This window comes from Megascapheus bottae, chromosome 28 (assembly GCF_031878675.1).
Source record: "Megascapheus bottae isolate mThoBot1 chromosome 28, mThoBot2.hap1, whole genome shotgun sequence".
Lineage (NCBI taxonomy): Eukaryota > Metazoa > Chordata > Mammalia > Rodentia > Geomyidae > Megascapheus > Megascapheus bottae.
Genome location: NC_143536.1, coordinates 11,940,778 through 11,966,978, shown reverse-complemented (window position 1 = coordinate 11,966,978; position 26,201 = coordinate 11,940,778). Strand labels below are relative to the sequence as shown.

At 53.2% G+C, this 26,201-nt stretch overlaps 1 protein-coding gene across 1 annotated transcript; it reads right to left on the bottom strand.

Annotated features, from left to right (window-relative positions):
* Nucleotides 1-30: 30 nt before the first annotated feature.
* On the bottom strand, nt 31-25,425 carry Emid1 (EMI domain containing 1). Its single transcript, XM_090320420.1, has 15 exons — nt 25,317-25,425; nt 24,924-25,027; nt 15,789-15,866; nt 14,845-14,906; nt 11,759-11,879; nt 11,470-11,520; nt 11,289-11,378; nt 10,554-10,700; nt 9,652-9,750; nt 9,502-9,554; nt 8,849-8,911; nt 8,690-8,734; nt 7,584-7,628; nt 4,310-4,394; nt 31-241 (listed from the first exon to the last, which is right to left on the bottom strand). The coding sequence occupies exons 1-15, from the start codon at nt 25,334-25,336 to the stop codon at nt 114-116; spliced, it is 1,191 nt and encodes a 396-aa protein (XP_090176546.1). The 5' UTR covers nt 25,337-25,425; the 3' UTR covers nt 31-113.
* Nucleotides 25,426-26,201: the final 776 nt, after the last annotated feature.

Below are 26,201 nucleotides of genomic sequence, written 5' to 3'. Positions count from 1 at the left end.
GGACCCTGAGGACATTAATAAATAGGAACCAGCTGTCCCTGTAGGCAGCTGACCAAGTCCAGGTGAGAGAGAGGGGAGCCTGGCATGGTCTACCCCACAGGGCCGCTGCTGCCTCAGCCCCTCTCGTCCCGGCTCCTGGGGGCCACGATGCGGTAGTTGGCTGCATGTCCTCCCCTCTTGCCCCGAAGGAAGTTGGGAGTGCCGGTGTCCCCAGGACCTGCCCCGGACCCCAGCTCTGGTTCTGCGGAGGGAAAGAGAAGGAAAGCATGTTAGGAGGAGTCATAGGAGGTGCCCACCTCCCTTCAGCGGTGGATCCTCTTCCGGGTACAATGCACTCTGGGTCTGCAGACCACTTGGGGGCAGCAGGGCTTCTGCAGCTGCTCAGTCCCCACCTGTGACATTGCGGGGGCCACTGGCGTCTGTGCTGCCCGAGGGGCCAAGCAGACCCCGTTTGTATGACGTGGTCCACAGGCAGCCACAGAAACATGAAAGGTGTTTTTCTTGGGCCAGGCACATGGCCTTGTGGTAGAATGCTCGCTAGCATGCATAAAGCCCTGGGTTCAATTCCCCAGAACCACATACACAGAAAAAGCCAAAAGTGGCACTGTGGCTCAAGTGGGAGAGCGCTAACCTTGAGCAAAAAATGTCCAAGGACAGTGCCCAGGTCCGGAGTTCAAGCCCCAGGACTGGCTAAATAAATAAATCATTTTTCTTTGCCTGTAGAGTGAAAGTGTGCCATAATCATCCTCATTTCCAAGCTGGGTAAACTGAGTCTAAGGAAGAGACCCTGTGTGGGGCAGCAGTTGTGGGAAAGAGCTTAGGAGGGCCAGGCTCTGTCCTAGGCCTGGACAGGACCTGGGCAAATTGGGCCTATGTCAGGGTTTCTGTTGTTTGGTCTCTTTTTTATTTTAAATAAAAGGGATGAGGGCATTGCTGGATGCCCCAAGATCAAATTAGATCTGACGGGCACTGTGGTGGGATGAACACCAGCTGTACCCCAGGTCAGAAGTGGAATAATGGGCATTCTTGCCACCTGGAAAAAAAAAACTGGAGGGGCTTCCTCCTCCAGGAAGCCCTCTATGACTATCTCCTCAGACACCCCCAAAGTTAAAGTCAGGCGAGGCTACTTTTCTAGTTGCAGAGGGACATGTGGGGAGGAGGGCCCCAGAAGGGCATATGGCCAAGCCACCAGAACTTTGGCACTAGGATACACTTGGACTTTGGCAAACACCAGCTTCCCACTGAGGGTACTGCTAGGGCATGGGCTGTGTGTCCCCTTCTCACTCTAACTGCCTGAGCCCATGTCCTGAGGGCTCAGATCTGGGGCCTTGTGCAGCTGACAACAGGTATAGCCCATCACAGGAATGGGCTGTACCCTTAGCCCATACCCCGAGCTCCAGCACCAGCTGGGGTCAAGTCCCAGTCTACCCCATGCCAGCGAGGTGGCTACAGGCTCCATTGGAATGTGGTGGTAATTCCCCTGTTACACCCTTGTGATAAACGGGGTACGGATTGGTGTGGCCTTGACCCAGGTTTTCTCAGGTCTGGTCACTGTGGGTTGGTTATGACATTCTAATTTGGGGCCCTGATTTTTCCCTTGGGCCCCACACGGTGCCTGGTCAGGAACAGATCTAGAGTAGCCCAGGCCTTCATTGTCACTGTCCCTGTGGGGAGAGGGGGAGGTGTCAATTGAGTCTGTTTCTTCATCTGAGAAATGGGTTTCAGCTACTTGGCAAGCTTGTCATTAAGACTGCAGCTGACCAGTGCCCCTCCAGGCCCAGCTGGCAGCGCTTTCTGTTTCGCTCTCTGGTCATATATGAGCACCTGATGGAGCTTCAGATGTGGCCAGTGGGGTGGGTCCTAGAATCTTTTCTTTTGGCTTTGGTGGTTACTTTACCTCTGACTTCCCCTTCCCCTGAGGGTCCCATCTCCTTATCTCCCTCCAGGCCCAACTCAAGCAGGCTGAACAGGAGAGCCACCCTCTCCCAGGCATTTTCTCCTTCACTGTCAGGCAGGGCTGGCGGAGGCAGGCAGGGGACAAACTCAGGGCCACAGGAGCCTGGAGGAGTCTCTTCTAACTCCTGGCACAATGCTCCTCTGAAGGAGGAGTGAGACACCTAAAGAATGCTGGGATTTAGGTCCTTGGTCCTTTGGGCCCAAGAGACTGCAGATGCCTGTGAGGGACAGGTGCCAGTGGGCTTCAGGTGCAAACCTGACAGAGTCTCCCATCTTAGGGAAGAGGGCTGGCTGGGCCTAGCTAGCTAGATGGGTAGCAAAAGAGGTCTGGGAGACAGCCCTGATCTTTCTAGAAGATCAGAAGCCATAGAAACCATGTGGCTTTGGAAATAGACCACATTTTCTGACTTCTAGATCTTTCCACCTCCACCTGGCCTCACTAGGAATCTTTCCTGATCCAATGCCAATGTGCCTCTTCTAAGAAGTCTTTGCCAGGCTGCCCTTGGGCCCTCCACGCCTTAACATCTAAACAGTCTCTAAAGCTGATGGGTACTTCCTTGAGACAAGAACCCCAGTGCCATCCAAGGTGGAATCCAGCAGGTGTCCCCTGTAGTTCTGCTAAGTGTAGCTTGGCTCTAACCTTGATCCTCCTTCCTGCAGGGGCCTCAGTTTCTCCTCAGAATTGAAAATAGCCATGTGCCTGTGAGCTGACAGGGAGGCTACAGCTGGGAGGGCCTCTGAAAAGGAGTGGAACCCAGGCTTGTGGGAAGCCAATCCTGTCTCCCCAGTGCCAGCTACGGGCTCTGGCTTAAGGGCAGGGATGTCCTCAGTTTCACCCCAGATGTAGAGAAAGGTTCTGCCCATGTGGTGCCAAACATTCTCATGCCACCTTGACCTGCCTTCTAGAATCATCTTAGTGTAAGTTCTGCCAGATTCTGCACTTTGGCCCTCACAGAACAAGTGTTTCAGGCCTCTCTGGCCTCTTGTCCTTTGCTCTTCTTGTTCACTCTCCCCTGATTTTTGCTCTTCTGCTCTCCACTGGGACAGCACCTCCTCCAGGGAACTTTCCTGACTGCAAATCCTCCCACCCCCACCCCAGGCCAGAGCCAGAAGTATTTTCTGTACTCCACCATGGTATTATCTCACTTGGCTCTCTCTTATCAGTGCCAGGGCTCACCCCAGCCCCCCCACCCAAGCTGCATGAGGGTAGCAGGACTATCTGGGTGCTTGATCCTGTGCCAGCAGATGCCCTGAGCAGAGCACACAGTCCTTCACACAGGAACTAGTTTTTGGAGCCCTTGCTGTGCTAGGTCCCATCTGCTGGCCTGGACTCAGCACCCGGAGGCACCTTTTCCATGCCAAGGCCCCTGTGGAAGGACTGCCCTTGCCTGCCCGCCCTGCAGTTACCTGGCCAGATGATGGCTTCCAGTAGGCTGACCCGTCTGGCCAGGAGCTCCAGCTGAGCCTGCTGCTGCAGGAAGCTCTGTAAGCTAGGAGCCTGATGGGAGATCAGAAGAGCAGACAGTGCGAGTCTGGCCTCCAAGGACTGGGCCAGGAGCCCAGGAGAGGTGGAGGGCACATGCCAGGAGCCTGGATGGGTGTCCATGGAGACATCCATCTCCCCTCCTAAAGGAGGTACAGGGCCTGCCTGGCTTCTCAAGCAGCCAGAAGAATGAGAAACTACAGAGTTGAAGGAAGGGGTGAGGGACAGGCTTTCTTGACCCCCCCTAAAGGGAGAAGATGAGGACCAGAGTGGGAACGGGGGCCTGGTCCTGTGATTGCCTCTGGAGGCTTAAGGAGGAAGAGGGTCAGAATTGGTAGTTAGTATATTACCCAGAATCCCCTGGGGCCTGAGCCTGGCTCTGTCACCCACAGTCACCCGCACTTCTGGTATCGGATTTGAGACTGTCACCCATGATTTCTCTAGAACTGATCTATTAAGGCATAATTCTTCTATGAGCCTGAGCTCTGACCATATTACCCATGAGCCCCTGCACTGCCAGAGTCTTGTGTCTGTTACCCACAATCCCTTGCTGGTTTGAAGTTTGGTTTGATTACCCATTATCCCTTTCATGCTTGAAATCTGTCATCTCTGGTACCTTGCAAACCTGGAAACCACATCACCCACAATGCCCAGAGGCCCAGGTCCAACCCTCCCCCCACCCCAGGGCGGGCTGGGCTTCCAGGGCCCTCAGTCCCCGGTGAAGGGGGTACCAGTCATTGAGGGATAGACAGGTGGTCTTGGCCTCCTGCTTGGAGCAAGTACCTTCTCCAGCCTCATGACAGGGCTTAGGAGGGCTTGGGGAAGGCTGGCAGGCAAGGGGCTGAGCTGTCTGTCCGTCTGTCTACTCACCATAGAGCCCAATCATTGTTTCCAAGATTAATACCCTCTCAGCTAAAATCTTCAAAGCCTCGCGTAGTTGGTGCAACCCCTCCCCCTGTGGAGGAAAGAGACAGATGCAGCCGAGATGGGGGCGCAGGGGGAGCCCCGCAAAGCCTGTCAGTGGCCCATGCCCTACTTGGTACATGCACCTGTCCCACTGCCCCACCTGCCACAGCTCAGGGCCAGGGACTAGCAAAGAAGACCAGGGAAAGGATAGAGGGGCCATAGCCGGCAGAAGCAATCGCTAAAAGACCCTCTCTCCCCTCTGACTCCAGTTGACTGCACACTGGGGGGCTCCCACTTGCAGGTGTGTCTCAGAGCTCTGAGACAGGCAGGGCTGAGCCACCCCCCCCAACTTTGGGGGTTTTGCTCCCTGTTTTTGAGACAGTGTCTCACCTTACCCTGGTCCACTTAGTTTAGGCTGCTGCCTGTAATAGCTAGAATAACAAGCATTACCCCAAGGCCCAGCTCTTCATTGAGAGAGGTATAAGTCTGGCCTCAAACACTTTTCTGCCAACAGGTGCCTCCAACCACAATCTTTCCGATCTCATTCACCCAGGGAGTTATCCAGCTTTTGGTTGAGATGGAGGTCTTGGTAATTTTTTGCCCAAGTGTGACCTCAAATCAACCTCCCTCCCCCCTCTTACTCTCTCTCTCTCCCCCCCCCACCCCCAGTGCTGGTGCTTGAACTCATGGCCTGGGAACTGTCCCTGAGCTTCATTCAAGGCTAGCACTCTACCACCAGTGCCACTTCTAGTCTGTGTCCTCCAGGAATTCACCTCAGTGTCTGCCACCACAACTGAACTCCCTCTGTGCTGTGGCTGCGGGTGACAGGACATTCTCTTCCACTGCACTGCAGCTATCCTGAGGGTGAGTACTATATCTGCAGGGGCATCTCTGACCACAGTGCCTGGCCCCAGGCCTGGCACCCACATAGGAGATAACTCAGGGTGTGGTAGCAGGTTTTCTAGAGCACAAAAGATTTTATTGTGTGTGGGGGGGTCGTGGGGCTTGAACTAGGCCTGGGTACTGTCCTTGAGCTCTTCAGCTCAAGGCTACCACCCTACCCTTGAGCCAAGCCCCACTTCCCATTTTCTAGAGGTTAATTGGAGATAAGAGTCTCAGTCTTTTTGTGACTAGGCTGGCTTTGAATCTTGATCCTCAGATCTCAGCCTCCCGAGTAGCTAGGATTACAGGCGTGAGCCACTGTACCCAGTCCTAGAGCACAAAAGTCTAGGCTCTGGTTTCACCTCTACTACATGTCTTTGCCTAGTTATGCCTCAAGATTCCCTATCTTACTAAGGGGTAGAGGTTTCCATTTATCTATCTAGACAGGCCACTCGGGTCCTGCAGTACATGCCGATGACCACAGGGTGTCACTGCATATCCACAGCAGCACTAGGTGAAATATACACAGGAGGGCTGGGAGTTTGGCCTAGTGGTGGAGTGCTTGCCTAGCATACATGAAGACTGGGGTTGGATTCCTCGGTACAACATACATAGAAAAAAAGCTGGAAGTGGTGCTGAGGTTCAAGTGGAAGAGCTCTAGCCTTAAAAAAGTCCAAGGACAGTGCTCAGGCCCTGGGACTGGCAAAAAAAAAAAAAAAAAAAAAACAACCCAAAACAAAAAAAAAACAAAAGAAAAACCCTCTCTGAAATATCCACAGGAAACACCCCTAGTCCCCAGCCCCTGCCCTACCTGCTTCCAACAGAGCCAATCTCCTAACCCCCAAAGCTTCATGCAACCCACAGCCCTGAGGGCCCCTCCTCAGCAGGCAGCAAGCAAGAACGGAAAGGCAGGTAGACCATGGGAAGGAAAGTGGACAGGCAGGGACCCTGCTAGCTAGTGGGGCCCTCCCCCAGGTTGTGCTAAGTTCAAGATCTGGTTGAGGGGGTTGGGACGTCTGCTAGGGCTCCACATGCAGGGATGTTTTGACCTCACCTCCCCTAGCTCTCCCGGGCTTAGTGGAAAGCCCAAGCCCACGCCTCTGGATGAAGACAGTGAGGGGTCATGGGGACCCCTGGCACAGCCTGTGCCCACACTGGCAGTATTTCTGGAGCAATGAATGGGGAGGAGATAGAGCAAGCAGCTGGAGAGATAGCAGGGCCCCAGGAACACAAGGGAGGACTCGTGCAGGGTGGGGGAGCTCCACGGCTGTATCCATCACTGACCCCACAATCAAGAACCAACAGGGCAGGGCTGTCCACATCCTCACTAACTAGTGACTGCCAGGAAGTTGGGTGTCCCAGCCAGACTGCATGTGTGGGGAGGAGAGGTGGCAGGAAGTGGACCGTGGACGGTGCTGCTTACCTCACCCCTAGAGGTACCTGCCCCTACTTTGACCGTTTTCCATGTGGAACATTCTGTTCACTGCAATTGTCTCCAATGATTATGAAGCTCCCAGGACTCCATATGAATCATGGGATGTCTGGGGGTGTACTTTCTAGGTCCCCCTTTCCACATCCTTTGTGTGCAGTGCTTATGACAGTTTCTCCCTGTTCCTCGTGGCTTCCTTTCTATCTAGTGAGCCCATTTTCCATGTTTTCCTCTGCATGTGACATTCTCTAGGCTTCTCTTGTCATTCCTTGACGGTCTCCTCTACATGTAATGGAACCCAGGGTCTCCTGCTATTTCGTAGGGCTTTTGGGTATAGGTAGAGTTAGGGCTCCTCACCTACTAGTCATGTTAAACATACATAGCAGTTTCAAAGCTTCTCTTTGTCAGCTTTCTGGATAGCCTATGTATATGGCGGTGTCTCAGTCTCCTGTCCTTTTCACCACTGGGCTCTATGTACTTTACACTTTCTAGGCCTCCCCTCCCTTTCATGGCTTTCCTGGGGCCCCCGGTTGCTTCCTTATGGGGATACTGTCTTCCTGCTTCCTTTCTCCCACAGATAGGGGAGCAGAAAGAAGCCAAGCCGTTCCTGTAGGGCTGGGAAATGCAGTCTGGCCTGGGTCACCCAACCCTCCCAGCAGAAATGGGCAGAACTAGCCTGGCCTAGAGAGAACCCAAGAGGAGGTGGGGACAGGAACAAGGGCAGAGACCCAGAGCTTGGGGTCTGTTTGCTCACAGTGCGGGTTCTGCCCCACAGTGGAATAACAGGATGTGATGGGACTGAGAGCCTGGGGGACCAGCTTGGGGGTAGGGATGGGGCACCCTCCACTCCCAGGAGGTAAGAGAATTCTCTCCTGAGCACTTGCAATGGGAGCAGGCAGGGGGAGGGAAGGCTGGGTCAGAGCTTACCCAGTGGCTCTTCTCACCAGGCTCTCCCTTGGGGCCAGGTTCTCCCTGCAATGAGGAGCCAGAGGCAGAAGTAAGTGTGCATGAAACATGCACACACACACATACACACACTCAGGCACACAAAAACACATCCATGGAAAAAAGCCAGGGGAGCGGCACTGTGGCTCAAGGGGTAGCCTTGAGCTGAAGAGCTCAAGGACAGCACCCAGGCCCTGAGTTCAAGCCCCATGACAAAAAAAAACCAAAAACTGGAAATGGTGCTGTGGCTCAAGTGGTAGAGCTCTAGCCTTGAGAAAGTCCAAGGACAGTGCTCAGGCCCTGAGCTCAAGCCCAGGACTGGCAAAAAAAAAAAAAAGAACAGGCTAGAAGGATAAAAGGGGTAACTCATTAAGAGGCACTGAGCACTTAGATGCACACCTTAAATTGTAGCACCTTGTAAAGTCTTAAATATTTTTAAATTTTATTAATTTTGTTTTTGTGTTTGTTTTGTCAATCGTGGAGCTTGAACCCTGAACTAGCTCTAGGCTACCGCCCTACCCCTTGAGCCACAGTGTCACTTCCTTAAATTTTATTTAATTAGTTTAGTCTCAATACTGGGGCTTAAACTCAAGGCCTCAACTCTGACCCTTAGCTCTACCACTTGAGCCTCAGCACCACTTCTGGCTTTTTTCTATGTATGTGGTACCAAGGAATCAAACCCGGGTCTTCGTGCATGCTAGGCAAGCACTCAACCACTAGGCCAAACTCCTGGCCCCAATATCAGAATTTTATGATAAAAAGACTATTGAGTAAAAAAAAAAAAGGACTAAAGTGATACTAAACTCTTAAACAGGAATGTATCTAATAACAAAGTTTCAAAGTACATAAAGCAAAAATGGGCTGAATTGAAGGAAGAAATGAATGCCTACATTCAGAGTGAGTGAGGATTTCAAAGAGACAAAGCCATGAGAGAAAGACAGAGATAAAGAAATGGACATGGCCGGCTAGCCTGAAAGAGGGAGGAATCTGCTCATAAGAGACACAAGAGTCGTCCTGGATTAGACAAGTAGAGCAGGGCCTCTGGCTATGGGAGTCAGCGTAGGTGTAGGAGGGACAGCATCACTTACCTGCTGCCCCATAAAGCCTCGGGGGCCAGGCTCCCCACGCAGTCCCTGTTTAGTATGGGGTAAAAGAATGCAGTTAGTTGTCGACACTTCTGACCTAGGGCCCCAGGATTTCCCAGAATCTCCCCCCCCTCCCCTGCTTGAGGCCACCTGGTTACTTACTTTCTCGCCCTTCTCTCCTGGGTGCCCAGGGACTCCTTTGGGTCCAGCAGGGCCTGGAGGTCCCTGAGTGACAAGACAGGGCCTCAGTCTTTTTTTTTTTTGGCCAGTCCCAGGGCTTGAACTCAAGGCTTCGGCACTGACCCTGAGCTTTTTTTGTTCAAGGCTAGCACTCTACCACTTGAGCCACAGCACCACTTGTGCTTTCTGTGTATGTGTTACTGAGGAATCAAACCCAGAGCTTCATGCATGCGAGGCAAGCACTCTAAGCCACATTCCCAGAGCCTCAGTTTTGTGGTGGAGTGGGTAGGGGGATTGGGGCAGCTGTGCCAGGCAGGAAGCCTCAGCTTGTCCGGGGCCTCACCATTATAATGAATGCTCAGCTCAGTTCAGTGTGCAGTGATGGGGCCACAGAGTCAGACAGTCCCCACAACACACCATGTGCTAGCCATAGTCCTGACAACCTCCACTTTTCTTGGCCTTGGATGGTAACAATGCCTGCTTCTCTTTACAGGAACTGAATGAGAAGATTTATGGGGTGCACTTTGCATATCAAATGCTCAGCGAGACCTTGGTGAATGAGTGAATTCAAGGATGGATGGACAGATGGCTGAATGGATTCACACAGGGATGAGAAGACTTGAAGAATCACTTACCACATGTCCAGGACTCCCAGGGACCCCTGTGGGGCCAGGAGGTCCAGGGGGGCCTGGAATGAGACAGGACACCTTCAGGGCTGGAACCAATAGCTGCTTTCCCCCATGAACCAACTCCATCCCTTATCCTCAGGCCTGCACTCAACTTACCCATAGGTCCTGGAGGACCTGGGGGTCCCGGGGGCCCAGCTGATCCCTGGGGCCAGTGGCTGCTGGTTTCTGTGAAGGTGTTGGACAGTAATGGGTCCCCTAGGTGAGAAAAGATGGTGAGGGAATGAGTGGAGTCATTTGTCTCCTGTGCCATGTCACCTGTGATTGCCCTACAGGACAGCCCATGGCTCTGAAGGTTGGCAGCAGGGAGAGAGCTGATCACATAGGACCAGAGAGCAGGAAGACTTTGGTTTCTAATTCCACTGTAGTCTAGCTGGTGACATGTAGAAAGATGACCTCCTTGAGCCTGTACTGTCACTCAGTGCTTGGACAGTGATGGGATTCAATGCATGGTGGAATGGAGAATCAGTGAACGTACCCTGTCCCATCATGCACCACAGAGGGTGCAGATGAGAGGGACCTGGCTTTCTATCCTCTGACCCCTGGTGGTCCCTGAAGGTGACATTGGACTGCCAGAGGGAGGGGTCAGAGATGCCTGTCAGCATCAGGGAATAGGGTTGGAGCCTCTCCAAATACAGGGGCCTGTGGCCTTGGATGCTCTAAGCTGGCTTCCTGCTGTCAGGCCTTGAGCTTCCTGGCACTCTGAGGGTCCCAAGGCCTGGGGAAGGCCAGATGCCAGTAGACTCTGAGCGTCTGGCTCTGAAGTCGTCCTCCTCACCTTGTCCTGGTCTGTGTGATCAGAGCATGCAACCTCCTCTCCCTGGCTGCAGCTTCTCTCCTCTGTGCACAGAGAAGAATGAGAGCACCTGCCAGACAGCTGGATGACACAAGGCCTACCGTGGGCAAGCCTGGCACACAGAAGGCCCCTGGCTCCATGATGATATTGACACCAGCCTCACCCACCTCTATTCTAACCTGCTGGGACCCTAGGAGAAACTCACTGTGCTGGGAGATCCGGGAATGGGGTGGTCCAATAGGAGCTGGGGGTCCTGGGGGACCAGGAGGCCCTGGGGGGCCTGGAGGTCCCATCTCTCCAGGGGTGCCAGCAGCTCCTGCCTGGCCAGGGCTTCCGGGGGGGCCCTGTGGACCTGTAGTGAAGATCACAGGGCTGAGTGGACATATGGAAAGGAGAAGCTAAGAGGCCTCAGGGGGCCAGGACAAGGCAGCTGAGGCAGCAGGTAAAGCGAGGCTTCCTTATCTTTGGTTGACTGTGAGGGGGTGAACGTGGCCTCCTGCCCTCCATTCCAGCCTGGGTTGGAATAGCCTTTCTTTTTTCTGCCCTCTCCCCCACCCCCCTTCTCTCTCTCTTCCAGTCCTGGAGCTGGAACTCAGGGCCTGTGCACTATCTCTGAGCTTCTTTGGCTCAAGGTTAGTGCTTTTCAGTGCCATTTCTGGCTTCCTAGGTTTTCAGTGTCCCTTATAAAAGCCTGATCACAGGGTGAGGGTCCCTGGTGTTTCTCCTGTGCCAAACCCCCCTCTCAGTCAGTGGTCTAGTTTCTTAGGGAAAGCAGGGCTGACCCCACACCAACCTTGATACATGTAGGTCCCCAAGGAACACAAGCTATGAGAGAAGCAACACAGGGGAGGGGCCCAGGCCTGAAGGGGAACCCCTAAAAGGATGCTGAGCAGAGGGAAGTGGGCTCAAGGGCTTGGGAGATAGCACCGGGAGCACTTACCTGGCGGGCCCCTCATTCCAATTGGGCCCTGGCTGCCGGTGTCTCCCTTGGGGCCAATGGGCCCAGGCAGCCCCCGAGTTCTAGCTTGATCTGCAGGGGATGTACAGAACATCAGCTTGACAGCTCTGGACTTGCCTTTGACCCCCTGCCTCCTAACCCCAGCTCCTCAGCCAGTACCTACCATCTCGAGGGAGCAGTGGGGCCCTCAAACTCTCTCTGGCTCCTGGAAGACCTGGGTGAGGGGGTAGGCAGGAGTCAGGGTCCTTGCTGGGTCTGGGAGAGAGGGAGCCACCCATATTTTCCCTCCCTAAGTTTCCCTGTGGGCAGGGGCTGCAGCTGCTGGCTTCCCAGGACTCCAGGGCTCCTTGCAGATCCCCTGGGGACATTAGGAAAAAACCAAGGCTCTCTAGGAGGACAAGGGATGCACCGGTCTACCCACGTGGGAATGTGTCTCTGCATCACTCACTCACCCTGGAGGCCTTCATCTCCTGGGCTGCCCTGAGCAGCTGGGGAGCCCCTGAGTGGAGCAGGGTTTTCAGGGGTAACTGGGCTTGGGGACACCAACTGCTCTGTGACTGACAGGACAGCCACCTGTGGAGGTAAAAGAGGAGCATTGAAGTTCAAAGACAACTCAGGCAGGAAAATCTGTGAGATTCCATTTTCACTTGACCAGCAAAAACTCAGGCTGGGAACATGGCACAAGCAGTACAGTACCAGCTGAGCAAACACAAGGCTCTGAGTTCAAACCCCAGTACCACCACACCAAAGGTGAGAGTGCACACCTGAGATCCTAGCTACTTGGGAGGTAGAGGCAGGAGGATTAGTGTCCAGGAGTTATTAGCCTAGGCAACATAGCAAAATTTCATGTCAAGCTGGGGGTGTGGCCTAGTGGTAGAGTGCTTGCCTAGCATGCGTGAAGACCCAGGTTCAATTCCTCTGTACTATATGCATAGGAAAAGTCAGAAGTGGTGCTATGGCTCAACTGGTAGAGCTCTAGACTTGCAAAAGCCCAAGAACAGTGTGCTCAAGTCCTGAGCTCAAGTCCAGAACTGGCCCCCCCCCCCAAAAAAAATTCCTGTCAAAAAGACAGTGGGGGCTGGCCGGGAGTTTGGCCTAGTGGTTAAAGTGCTTGCCTAGCATGCATGAAGACCCGGGTTCGATTCCTTGGTACCACATACATAGAAAAAAGCCGGAAGTGGTGCTGAGGCTCAAGTGGTAGAGCTCTAGCCTTGAGAAAGTCCAAGGACAGTGCTCAGGCCCTGAGCTCAAGCCCAGGACTGGCAAAAAAAAAAAAAAAAAAAAAAGACAGTGGGGGGCGGGGAAACGGTGGCCTGCTCTGGGGTCACAACTGGCTGCTACAGATAGTTTTCTGGCACATTCCCCACATTTCTGCATTTTTCATGTTTCTACATTTAGAATTTTGTTGTGTGGGGGTTGGTGTAGGGCTTGCATTCAGGGTCTGGGTGCTGTCCCTGAGCTCTTTTGCTCAAGACTAGCACTCTATTACTTTGAGCCACAGGGCCATGTCCAGTTTTCTGGTAGTTAATTAGAGATAGGAGTTTTATTTTATTTTGTTACTTATTTGTGTGTGTGTGTGTGTGTGTGTGTGTGTGTGTGTGTGTGTGTGTGTGTTGGTCCTAGGGCTTGAACTCAGAGTCTGGGCACTGTTTCTGAGCTTTTTCTTTTTTTCTTGGCCAGTCCTTGCCTTGAGCTCAGGGCCTGAGCACTGTCCTTGGGTTCTCTCAAAGCTAGTGCTCTACCACTGAAGCCACAGCACCACTTCTGGCTTTTTCTATGTATTTGGTACCAACGAATCAGACCTGGGTCTTCATGTATGCTAGTGCTTATAGCATTCGAGTACTAGGCCAGACTCCTGGCCTGTGTGTGTGTGTGTGTGTGTGTGTGTGTGTGTGTGTGTGTGTGTGTGTGTGTGTGTAAGATGGTCATGGGGCTTGGACTCTGGGTCTGGGCACTGTCCCAGCTCAAGGCTCCTGCTCTACCCCTTGAGCCACAGTGCCACATCTGGTTTTCTAGTGGTTAATTGGAGATAAGAGTCTCAAGGTCTTTAGTGCCTGGCTGGCTTTGAACTGCTATCTTCAGATCTCAGCCTCCTGAGTAGCTAGGATTATAGGCGTGAGCCACTGTGCCCGCCTTTTTTTTTTTTTTTTTTTTTTTTTTTTTTTTACTGGTCCTGGAGCCCTGTCCTTGTACTTTCCCAAGTCTAGAACTCTACCACTTGAGTCACAGCACCACTTCTGGCACCACTCCTGGCTTTTTCTATGTATGTGGTACTGAGGAATCAAACCTGAGTCTTCATGCATGCTAGGCAAGCATTCTACCACTAGCCAAATTGGCTCTTCTGAGTTTTTTTGATCAAGGCTACCACTCTACTATTTGAAACACAGTTCCACTTCTGGCTTTTGGTAGTTAATTGGAGATAAGAGTCTCAGACTTTTCTGCCTGGGCTGGCTTTGAACCTTGATCCTCAGATCTCAGCCTTCTGAGTAGCTCACAAGCCCGAGCCACCACTTAATTCTTTTAAAGGCCTGGTGGACTGGCACACATCTATAATTCCAACTACTCAAGAAGTAGAGACAGAAGGATCACAGTCCAAGCCTAGCTGGGACAAAGACACAAGACCCTATCCAACCCCCCCCAAAAAAAACCAAACTAAAAGCAAACCAGGGAGCTGGGAATGTGGCTTAGTGGTAGAGTGCCTGGCATACATGAAGCCCTGGGTTCACTTCCTCAGTGCCACATAAACAGGGAAAGCCAGAAGTAGAACTGTGGTTCAAGTGGTAGAGTGCTAGCCTTGAACAACAACAAAGCTCAGGAACAGGGCCCAGGCCCTGAGTTCAAACCCCAGGACTGGCAAAAAAAAAAAAAAAAAAAAAAAAGGCGGGATGCAGTGGTGGCTCATGTCTGTAATCCTAGCTACTCAGGAAGCTGAGATCTGAGGATCAAAGTTCAAAGCCAGCCCAGGCACAAAAGGACCTGAGATGCTTATCTCCAATTAACATCTAGAAAACAGGAAGTGGGGCTTGGCTCCAGAGTAGGGTGGTAGCCTTGAGCTGAAGAGCTCAGGAACAGTGCCTAAACCGAGTTCAAACCCCATAACCCACACACACACAAAAGACTATATATATATATATATATATATATATATATATATATATATATATATATATATATAAAATAGATAATAGACTTCGTTTGCTTTCTAAACTGCACAATGGTATCAAGGGGGTTGGGATTAAGGAAGGAGGTGACAGAACAAGGAGGGGCCCTGCAGTGATCTGGACAGTTGTCTAAGCTTCCTATTTTCCGGGAGGAAGGATCCACTTCCAGGGAGGGCCCTGGAGGACAGGCTGAATGGCTGGATAGGGACCAAGCAGAGACTGGAGACCGCTTGCTGGGGGCTCACAGCTTCCTCCCATCTACTGCCCTGGCTGTGATAACCATCACACCCCGTCAGCCCTCTCCAGGGTAGGAGCTCACATCTGCACTGTGGGACAAGTACAGGGGTGCAGGAGGGTAGGGGGAGCTGCTTACCCACCTTGGCCTCCAGGGCCTTCAGCCGCTCAGTCAGCTCAGATACTTTGCTACAGTTGAGACAACCTGCAGAGAGGAGGCAGCTGTTGGCTGAGGCCAGGGGTCCCAGGATACCCCTGAGTCCCCAGCCCCCAGGACAGGGGTGGAGGGAGGAGGTGGACCCCTGATGACCCAGGCCACAAGGAAGCTCAGCATGCTGGACAAGGCTGTAGAACTACTGAAGGCCAGAGTGCCACAGGGGGCCCTAATTCTGGCAGTTGGGTATCCAAAAGAACTTCCTTTCCCAGAAGCCAGTGCTAGAAATCCTGCTGTTGCAACAGGATTATGTGGGACCCAGCTGTGGGCCTGGCAGTTTTAGAGACCAACATATCACAGACTGGGCAGGGGCTGGCCCGGAGTTGCTACCCTCTTGCCAGCTCACTGTCCAGCTTCTCTGGCTACCACCAAAGTCATGCCCAGTAGCTCAGACTGATTGTGAACCTTCACAAATTGTTCTTCCTGCTCTAGCACTGCCCCCTCCAGGCAGGACAAGACATGCCTCCTCTCTGATTCTCAGTTTCCTCCTCTTTAAAGTGGGGTGAAAGAGGTCTTGCAGGGAGGTGTGGGGTGCAGCTGGTGACACCTGGCTCAGGACTCACACACTGCACAAGACTAGAAAACGCACCATTTCAATAAAAAGGGAAAACCGGGAGGGGGTTAGATTTAGTATCTGAGGAATCCAGGGGTTCTGGGCCTCAGGGCACCTTGCTTGGGTCAGAGCCCCCTCTGGAGACCTTCCTCTCCTCTTTGAAACTTTCCAGCCTAGGGTACTGGGTAACAGTGGGGTTCTGTTTAGATCCCCCACTGTCTGCACCCTGTTGGCTTTAGAACTATCACCATTCCCACTCTTATTCTCCCTATAGGTCTTCCTCAGCCCAGGGCACCCCAAGAAGCTGCCCCAGAACCCACCTGAGAAGGACATAGGCCGAAGGGCCATCCGTCGCATAGTACTGCCCAGCCACACGGGCTCCACGAGGCCAGAGGAACCTGCAGCAGGGCGGCAGGGTGGGGGCGGGTAAGGCCTCTGCTGACCAGAGCCCTCTTCACCTGCCACTGTGGCCCCAGCAATGACCACTCTTCTCTTCTTGGGTCACACAAGCTGAAATTAGGCTGAACACCTGGTTTGGTTGGCCAGAGGGGCTGGCAATGGGGGCTATGGAGGAGGCTGGGGGCTTGCCTCGTGATCCCAGCCAGGGATACAGGTTAAAAGCTTAGACCCAGCACACAGCCTCTGGCCCTGTTGGTTACTGCCACGGGTAGCATCCTGCCTGGACATGTCTGTTTGCTCAGGTGAGGCCTCTGTCCCTCCCAGGCTGCAGGCCTGAGAATGGTGATGTGTGCAAAGGACCTACTATGTGCACGCCTATCTGGGTTCACAGTAGATGCTCAATAAAGGAGCCCATGACTCCACTGCTAACTCATCCTGTCTGACCTGGTAAGAGAAGACTGGAATGGAACCAACTGGTTTATTTCTTTCTTTTTCGGTGGGTCATGGGTTTGAATGTGGCCTTGGCACTGTCCCTGAGCTCTTCAGCTCAAGGCTACCGACTTACCCTTGAGCCAAGCCCCAGTTCCCATTTTCTAGAGGCAAATTGGAGAAAGAGTCTAGATCCTTTTGTGCCCAGGCTGACTTTGAACCTTGATCCTCAGATCTCAGCCTCCTGAGTAGCTAGGATTACAGGCCTGAGCCACTGCGCCCAGCTCCAACTGGTTTTAAATGAAAGGAAGGAGGTCGGCCCTCTGTTCCAGGAGCCCAGCTCTATGTGCCCTGACCAGGGGCGCCGCGGCTTGGCTAGTCTGGCTTAGGAGGCCTGGTTTTCCATACAGCTGGAGAAAGGACCAGAGCAGCCAAGTCAGGAGTGGGGGCTCCAGCTGGAGGGGTTCTCAAGCCAGCAGTGGCAACTGTTCCCCTCTGCCCCCCCTCCACCCCAGGCCTGCCTTTTAAGGCCACAAATGTTGTCTTGGGGGGGTGCAGGGAGGGGGGCAGACAAGATCCAAATAAGGCACAGGCCTGGCAGCTTGGACTTGGGCTGTGGGTTGAGACATGGAGTGAGAGGCGCCTGGAACTCAAACCAGACGAGTCCCTCTGGCCAGTCCCCAGCGGGGAGGCTGCCGGGCTGGGCTCCAGGTCCCACCACAGGCCCTTCAGTCAGGCTCAGCTGTCTCCCTAGCACACAAGCCCCAGGCCTAGCGTGCCAACTCCAGGGGGCTGCAACTTGCCACTCTGGGCAGGGACAGGGGCATTCTGGCAAGGGAGATGCCACAATGAACCATGCATGCAGGAGCTTTAAAGAGCTCAGTACAATCTCTCAGGGTAGGGAACTCTGAGTACTGAACCCTTGTGCATGCCAGGCAAGGACTCTACCACTTGAGCCATGCTGCCAGCCCTTTGGGCTGCGAAGTCTTTTGTGTTGTGTGTGCTGGTCCTAGGACTTAGACTTAGGTCCTCCTGTCCTTGCCTAGATTTTTCTCCTCCGGGCTCTCCATATCCCCTACTGATCAACAGCTTTTATTGAGGCTCCTTAGGCAGTCCTCATTCACAGTCAGTCACAGGGCACTTCAGTTACTCACCCTCCCTCTTTTCCTTCTCTCCTTCCCCTCATCTTGCTACATAAGTACATCGTTACAATCATGTGCTATGCAGAGGTCTATTCATTTTTATTATTCGTAACGTGTGTGTGTGTGTGTGTGTGTGTGTGTGTGTGTGTGTGTGTGTGTGTGTGTGTGTGTGTGTATGCGCATGCGCATATGTACATGCTGGTTCTGAGGCTTCAACTCAGGGTCTGGGTTCTGTCCTTGAGCTTTTTCACTCAAGACTGGTGCTCCACTTCTGATTTATTGCTGGTTCATTGGAGATAAGAGTCTCGTGGGCTTTTCTATCCTGGTTGGCTTCATTTTATTTATTTATTTATTTATTTAGTCAGTAGTTTTTTTCTTTTTCTGTAACTTTTTTTTTTTTTTTTTTTTTTTTTTTGCCAGTCCTGGGCTTGAGCTCAGGGCCTGAGCACTGTCCTTGGACTTTCTCAAGGCTAGAGAGCTCTACCACTTGAGCCTCAGCACCACTTGTGGCTTTTTTCTAGGTATGTGGTACCGAGGAATCGAACCCGGGTCTTCATGCATGCTAGGCAAGCACTTTAACCACTAGGCCAAACTCCCGGCCCCTTTCTGTAACATTTTCTACACTCAGAATAATAGGACCAGCTTTTCAGCTGACTGCCACCTGTCTGCCCCAGGCTAGAACCTAGTTCCATGCTGTGCCAGATCAAGGAAAGTGTTCAGCACCTAGTAGGATCTCAACAAAACTTGGGTTGGTGAACATGTAGATTAGATCATAGGCTGGAAATATATATAGAGAGATATATAGAGATATATTTTTTAACCAGTCCTCGGGCTTGGACGCAGGGTGTGGGCACTGTCCTTGGACACTTTTTGTTCAAGGCTAGGGCTCTGCCACTTGAACCACAGCACTACTTCCAGCTTTTTCTGTGTATGTGGTTCCGGGAAATCCAACCTAGGGCTTCAGGCATGCTAGGTGAGCACTCTACCACTAGGTCATTCTCCCGACCTGAAAATACATTTCAAACAAGTGCCCGAAAGAAATGCACAATGGGGGTGGGTGGGGAGGAAATGGGGACAAAAACATGAGAAGGGGTATCAATGTGCGAGAAGTAATGCATCCACTACCTAACTGTAACCCCTCTATACATTACCCCAACGATAAAAGAAAAAAAAAAAACAGAAATGCTCAACGAAGATGGACACCAATGGCTCACGCCTCTCATCCTAGCTGTTCAGGAGGTTGAGATCTGAGGATCGAGGATTGAAACCAGCCCAAGACAGGAAAGTCTGTGAGACTCTTGTCTTCAGTTAGCCATTTAAACACCGGAAGTGGAATTGTGGCTCAAGTCTCGAGTGCTATAGCCTTGAGGAAGAAAAAGCTCAGAGACGGCATCCAGACCCCGAGTCCAAGTCCCAGAACTGGCACACACACACACACACACACAGAAGGGTCACCTCCCTTTTACTAGTTTTTGTCCAGGGATACTGACACAGCTCCAGCAGACTGGCCAAAGCCTGGTCCTTCTGGAAGAATCTAGCCTTATTCATCCTTGCATCCTGAGAGGGTTCTGCATACGAGTCTTAGCACCTCAGCCCCATCTCCATATCCCATCATCTGGGAGGTTCCTAACAAGCCCCCCCACATGTGTCTCTGTGTCCCTGATTCCTCCATCTGTGGCTTAGAGGTCACCTACTCTGGGAAGTCTTCCTGGTTAGGAAAAGGCACCCAGTACTAAAATGCCCCTTGGGAGTTCTCATCACTTCCCACCTTGGCCCCCCAGGAGGGTTGTGGAGTACCCCTTCTTTGTACCCTGTGCCCCATCTGTGTTTCTTCTCATGAGATCCTGATAGACCACAGTACAGATGAGAACCCAAGCAAGACTTCCCCAAACCAAGAATGGGGGTGCAAGAATGTTGGGGATCTCTGGGCTTCACCCCTGTGAAGCGGGGCTTCTTCACTCACAGCTACCACCCCAAGGCTTTGACAGCTCAGAGACCTCAGGCCACAGGGGCGCAGGCTCCACAGCCGGTCAGGTCCCCGTCCCGTGGGAAGTGACTTGGAAATGTAAATATTTGTAGCTGGCCAGCTGTGGCCTGAGCCGGGCACGCAAGGGTCAGAGCTGAGACTGGGAGCTCTAAAGAACCTTCCAACCTGGCCAGGAAGCCTCTGGGAAGGAAGGCTTGGCCTGTGCCTGGCCTGGACCTTTCTTTGGAGTGGGGGAAAATTTCCATCCGATTGTTACATACCCACATCTTGCCAGGCCTGTGCCAGGCACACAAGCTACAAGTAGTAAAGGCAGGTTAGGGCCAGCTTAGCCAAGTGGGAGGACCCGAAAGGTCTTGGGCAGGGGGAACAGCCACTGCTGCCAGGGTGGGCAGAGGGGAGGGTGGAGGGCAGACTGGAAAATGGGGTACAGAGGACATAGCACAGAGCCACCCAGATAGGAGCAGGAGCAGGTGGGGGTGGGGCGGCAGATTGGCACCTTGTTTAGGCCTCGGGACTCTGAACCTATAAAGTGAAGCACAGGCCTGGCTCTGTCTGCACCTGGCTCAAGATGCATATGGGGTGCCCAGCCCCCCGGCCTGGGAGGCCCAGGGCCCAGGAAGGGGGCAATCTCTCTGAGGCCTTTGGTTGTGTGGCCAGATGGGACACAGACACAGGTATTTAGAGGACAAAGACAAGAGGGGACACGGGCAGCCAGGTTGCGGGAGGACCCAGTGGAGGCGAGCACCTAGTCTTGCCATCCTTCCTTCTTGAGGGTGCTGGATTCCACCAGCACTGGGGCACCCCACATTATATGAACACACGCCCTGGAACATCTCAGGCAGCCCTGCCCAAGACTGGGCGGATCCCCTCTGCCATGCGTCTGAGGCAGCGCCTTGTCTGGCAAGGCTGTGCTTTCCCCTCCTGTGTCTTTCCTGCTGCTTCAGAACCCCCAGAGGACAGGGGTGGCTTGCCTTGTCACTGTCACTGCAGTGCTGCAAATCTCAGGTCAGAACCATGGGGAGAACACCTAGCCACATGCTTGATTGCTGTGTGACTTCCCACAAGCCCTGCACCCTCTCTGAACCTCTTCTAAAAAGGTAGATGGGGTAAGAGATCTGTCTTCAGGGAGCCCCAGAGGCAGGGAAAGGGGGGGACTAGGGGTAGTCATAGCAACCAGTTCTCAGCAGAACCCACCTACCTGAGGCATTTGGGGTGAAGGATCAGACTCAGGCAGGCCCAGAGATCATTCAGTTCTGCCTGCCTTTCTGCTGTGGCCCTGGCAATGTGCCCACTAGCCCCGCCCCTGGCCCGCCCCAGCCGCCTGGTACATCCTGGCCTTGGCTCTTTCTCATCCATTGTTTCTAAATGAGCACCAGTGTTTCCATGAGCAGCAGCAAGGTAGGCACCTCTGCCAGGTCCTTGGGTCACTCAGTCTCCCTCTCTGGCTGGCTGTGTCTTCATCCTGGCTCTCTTGTGCTGAGTGACCCTGGGCCAGTCTCAGAGCCTTAGTTTCCCCATATGTAACACAAGATCTGTTCTAGCTCACTATCTCAGAGTAAACACCCAGTCTTCAGAGGAGAGAACTAAAGAAGAGCAACGAAATCTTCCGTTGCTCCCAGAACATGGTGGGGAAGGAAAGAGGGAAACATTTGGAAGCTATTTGCTAGGTGCCTGGCAGGACAGCCCTTCCTTCCTTCCTTCTCTCCTTCCTTTCTTCCTGCCTCCCCCCGACTCTCTTGTGCCAGTCTTTGAGCTTTCTCAAGGCTTGAGAAAGCCACTTGAGCCACAGCTCTATTTCCAGCTTTTTCCATGTATGTGGTATTAAGGAATCGAACCCAGGGCTTCATGCACGCTAGGCAAATATTCTACCACTAAGTCACATTCCTAGCCCATTTCCTTCTTTCCTTCCTTCCTTCCTTTCTTCCTTCCCCTCTCCCTCCTTCCCTCTCGCCATCCCTCCCTTCCCCCCCAACCACCCCACTCTGGCTTGAACTCAGGGCCTTGAACGCTGTCCCTGAGCTCTCTTGCTCAAGGCTAGCATTCTACTACTTTGAGCCACACTACCACTTCTGGTTTTCAGGTGGTTAATTGGAGCAAGAGTCTCACGGGCTTTTCTCCCTGGGCTGGCTTTGAACCACAATCCTCAGATCTCAGCCTCATGAATAGTTAGGATGACAGGCATAAGCCACTGGCACCCAGCAGGACTGTTGGCTTCTCAGTCCCCAGTGACCATCAAAAGAAGACAGCATTCAGAGATGTGGAGTTGCAACCAGCCACCCGGCACTGAGCAGCTGGGGCAGGACTGGTTCTGGGATGACAGACCTTCCCCCTCAGTTGGGCTCACCCGTGGCTGCTCTGGTGACGCAGCTCTGGGGCTCCAGGGTCAGGTCCTGGCTATGAGCAGGCCACAAGGGCAGCCGGCAGCTGGGGGAGGAAGGGCCAGCCATGTCCCCACACCTCTCTAGTTCCATCCCCCACCTCCCCTCCAGCCCCAGCAGGGCAGTTTTCCACAATGTTCAGGCCTGGGCATCCGCTTCCCCCACCACGTGAGTGGGGAGCGGCCTTCCTGCCTTAGGGGTTCATCATCTTAGGAGTCCCCCAGCCTCCTGTACCCCCTCACAGCTCAGCAACATTGCAGGGAGTGCAATCTACCACAGACTGATTTTACAGTGAAGACACTGGGGCTTGGGGTGGGGGAACCCCAGCCGGCATTGCTGTCACCCAACAAGGACTTCTACAATAGGGGTGGAGGGCCAAGTCTGAGACCCAAGGCTGCACAGCTGGTAGATGGCTCTGGCCAGGCCTCTGAGAGCATGGATGACCTGTCCCCAGGCTTAGTGGGGGTTGAGACATGGGGGTTGGCTGAACCCCAGCTCTTGGCTGACTCCTGGACATGTGTGCCTATAGTGATGGTATTCAAAGGCTTGGACTGGTCCTCTGGTCCTCTACTCTCACCTGTGCCACAGGCCCTAACCTGGAAGGTCTGCCCTGGGTAGAGTCTCCAGGGACAGCAGCGGCTGCTTGTCTGCCCAGCCTGAGGTCTGATCCTGGGATTGGCCCTCACTTCCTCTATGCCCCTTCTTGGTCCCCCTGATTGGCTCTTCTACTGCAGAGGCCTTTTTCCACCTTCCCCTCCTGCCCTGAGGAGGAAGAGGGCGCTGTTCTGGGCTCCCAGCCTCTCTCGTGGGGGGCTGGCTCTCGCCTCTCCAGCTCCACCTGTAATCCCACCTCACATTAGAACCCCAGACCTTCTGTTCTCACTTCTTGGTGAATTCTGCCCCATCTCATTGCTTGACTCCGAGTTCTGGACCCTGCCTCTGGGCCCCAGTCATTCCACCATGACAAACCAGGCTGATATAAATCTCTCAAGAAGCACCTATAAGCCGAGGGTAGCGGCTGACACCTATAATCCCAGCTACTTGGGAGCTAATTTGATGTCAGCCTGGACAATAAGTAAGTGAGACCCCATTTCAACCAATAAGCTGAGCATGGGGGAGTATCCTTGCCATTCTAGCTACTCAAGAGGTATAAATAGGAAAATCTCATTCCAGATTGGCCCCAGTCAAAAACATGGGACCCTAACTGGAAAGCAGTAAAGCCAAAAGGGCTGGATATGTAGCACAAGTGGTGGTGCCTCGCCAGTGTAAAGCTCCGAGTTCAAACTGAAGCATTTTAGTCCTGGGCTTGAACTCAGGGCCTGGGCACTGTCCTTGGGCTTTCTCAAGGCTAGCACTTTGCCCTTGAGCCACAGCACCACTTCGAGCTTTCTCTGTACATATGGTACCAAGGAATTGAACCCAGGGCTTCGTGCATGTTAGATGAGCACATTCCCAGCCCCCAACTCAAGCATTTCATCCATTAATTCCACACTTCTGGAATCTTGAGGTGTGTTGTCACCCATCCCCACAGCTGGAACCAAGGCACATCCTGTGTAGCTGGGAACCGGTGCTCATGCCCAGAATCCTAGTTATTCTGGATGCTGAGATCTGAGGATGGTGGGTCAAAGCCAAAACAGACAAGATAAATCTGGATGACCATTATATCCAATGAACCACCAGAAAGCCAGAAGCAGAGCTGTGGCTCAGCTGGGAGAGCATGAGCCTTGAGCTGATGCCAAGGGACAGTGCCCAGTCCCTGAACTCAAGCCCAGGACCAACTTGCACACACACACACACACACACACACACACACACACACGCACGCACGCACGTACATACACACACTCACGCATACACGTGCACGCACACACACACACACACACACATGCGCGCACACACACGCGCACGTACACGCGCACACACACACACACACACACACACACTGTAGCTGAAGCCTTGGGCTGCTTGAGCCCCTCATTCAGTGCCTCTTTCCATGAGGTGCCTGGGGTTCATTCTAGGCCAGTTCACCCCACTATGAAGCCATGCTTGGAAATCTGCTTTCAGTGAGTAGTCCTCAAATCTCCCACACATGTGGGTCAGACAAGCAGTCTGGGGACAGTGGCCTGGAAAACGATGGACAGGGCCAGCAAGGAGCGGGCTCTTGGGGGAGGAATGTGGCCGGGTTCCAGTGAGGCCTGCTGAGGGCCAGGCCCCAAGTCACCCTAAGCTGCGAATGGACATAGGGGATGGGCGAGAGGATCCCTCTGCCTGGGACATAGTCTACACCTGGGTCCCCGAGGGAGAGGATCCAGGCAGACAGGGTTCGACTCCTGACTGGGCCATGAAGGATCACCACCTGCCCGAGCCTCAAGGCCTCACTCACAGTGAGGACTCTGGAAAATAGGTCCTACATCCCTCTTTGGCACGTGGTAACACATGCCATGGCATGCAGAAACATTGAGGTGGGTGTTGGAGTTTGCATGTTGAGTGTTCCCCCAAAAGAGCACATACTGAAAACTTGGCCCACAGGCCAGTATTGTTAATGGAGCCTTTAATAGGCAGGGTCTCCGGGAGGCTTTTAAGTCATTGGCCCATGAGCCACCCGGGAGCCCATTGATTTGCTCTCAAAGGGGACTGGAGCTCTTGGTGGCTTCCTTCCTTCCTTTCCTCCTTCCCTCCCTCCCTCCCTCTTTCCCTCCCTCCCTTCCTCCCTTCCTTTCTTTTTGCTTTCTTTCTTTTCTTGCTTCCTGGCTAAGAGGTTCACCCCAGGCTCCAAGCCAACCAATCAGGCTAGCAGTTCTCACAAAGCAAACCTTCTTGCCTTACTGTAAGGTGGATTATCTCTGGTAATTTGTTACAGTAACTGGAAACTAACTCACATGAAGTTGGAGGAAAGATGCGGGATGATGTGGCTTTAAGTGTAAATAACACAGGTGCTCTGAAAGTTCCCTAAGCATCTCTTGGGAGAGTAAGAAGTCACCCGAGTTACTCTGTGGGCTGCCATGTGAATGGTGTGTGTGTGCGTGTGTGCATGCAGTGTCTCTGGACTCAGCAACAATCTAGTGTTCTTGTGCATAGATGGGACACCCAGGGCCCCAGGCAATCACTGGGCTGTCTTACCTTCCTCACAGGTCACCCCTGAATGTCCAGGGCAGCACTTCCATTCCCGGGCAGTCACTGTCTTGTACATAACTTTGTATGTAGGCCGCACCACAGTTCTGTAGCTGCAAAAGTGTCCAGGTGGCCTGGCTCAAACTGGGTCTTCTACCTTCCTGCCCCCTGCTCTGGATGCTACCCTGAGGATAAGACCAGACTCCTCTGCCACCTCCCACTCCCCTCTGGGGTCTCTCTCTCCTTGGATGCTTGGAGGAACCCCCACATTTGTCAATCCCATAAGGATGTGGGGATCCCTCAGCACATGATGCTCCCTTTGCACTGCCCACCCTCAGGCTTCACCCATACTCCCTCTGTGGCCCCCTCTCCAGGCCTTTGCTCTGCCTCCCCACTACTTACCTACTCCCCGGGCAGCTCATGGGCCAGGGGCAGTTCTGTAGCACTCGCTGAAGGTAGGTGCCATTCTGCACATGGCATGAGACAGTACGGGTCACCACATAGGAGCACCAGTTCCTGAGAAAACACCCAAAGAGTGGAATGTCAGATGTCAGGTGCCTGGGGCTCTGGGATGGTGGGTGAGGAGGTCTGAACCCTCAAGAGCCTCAAGTCTCTGGACCGAAAGACCCCTGAGCTCTGAGTTCTTTGGGTTCCAGTGGAGTCTGAACAGTCCCGCCTGTAGCTCAAAGGTAAGTTCCGTGGCCTTAGAGGGGGGAAGCCATATTGGAGGCTCCCAGGAGGCCTTTGGGGTCAGTGGGAGTGGTTACAGCCAGGGCTGGCCACTCCATCCGTCCCTCCTTCCCCCGGGATCCCTGGTCATGTGTGATCCTAGAGCCTCAGTCTTCCCTCCTGTGAAGTGGGAGAGAAGGGAAAGGAACAAATGATAAAGAAGTCCTGGGTATGGCTCCCAGCATGCCGTGAGTGTGACAAATCACAGCTGCCAGAGGCGGGGCTGGCTGGAGCAGAAGGACAGCATGCCTTGACCTACAGATAAGCATGGAACTCAAGGCCACCTGCTTGCTAGCAGGTGCTCTACCACTTAAGCCATGTCCCTAGTCCTTTTGTTCTTAAATTTTGTTCTTTAATTATTTCTTGCTTTTGCCCAGTTATTAGCCTCATATGGAGATCCTTCTATCTCTGCCTCCCAGATAGCTGGGACTACAGATGTGACCCACCATAAGGGACCAAAAAGTGTAATGTTCCCCACCCACCGATTTTACATACACACACACACAGAGGGAGAGAGAGAGAGAGAGAGAGAGAGAGAGAGAGAGAGAGAGAGAGAGA

Excerpts from the sequence above, each read along its gene's own strand:
- Emid1 (XM_090320420.1), bottom strand. The coding sequence starts at position 25,336 with ATGAGCTGCCCGGGGAGTAG. Across the intron at positions 11,880-14,844 it reads TGAAGGCCCTGGAGGCCAAG|GTGGCTGTCCTGTCAGTCAC; the intron begins GTGGGTAAGCAG and ends TTACCTCCACAG. Across the intron at positions 8,735-8,848 it reads CAGGAGAGAAGGGCGAGAAA|GGACTGCGTGGGGAGCCTGG; the intron begins GTAAGTAACCAG and ends CATACTAAACAG.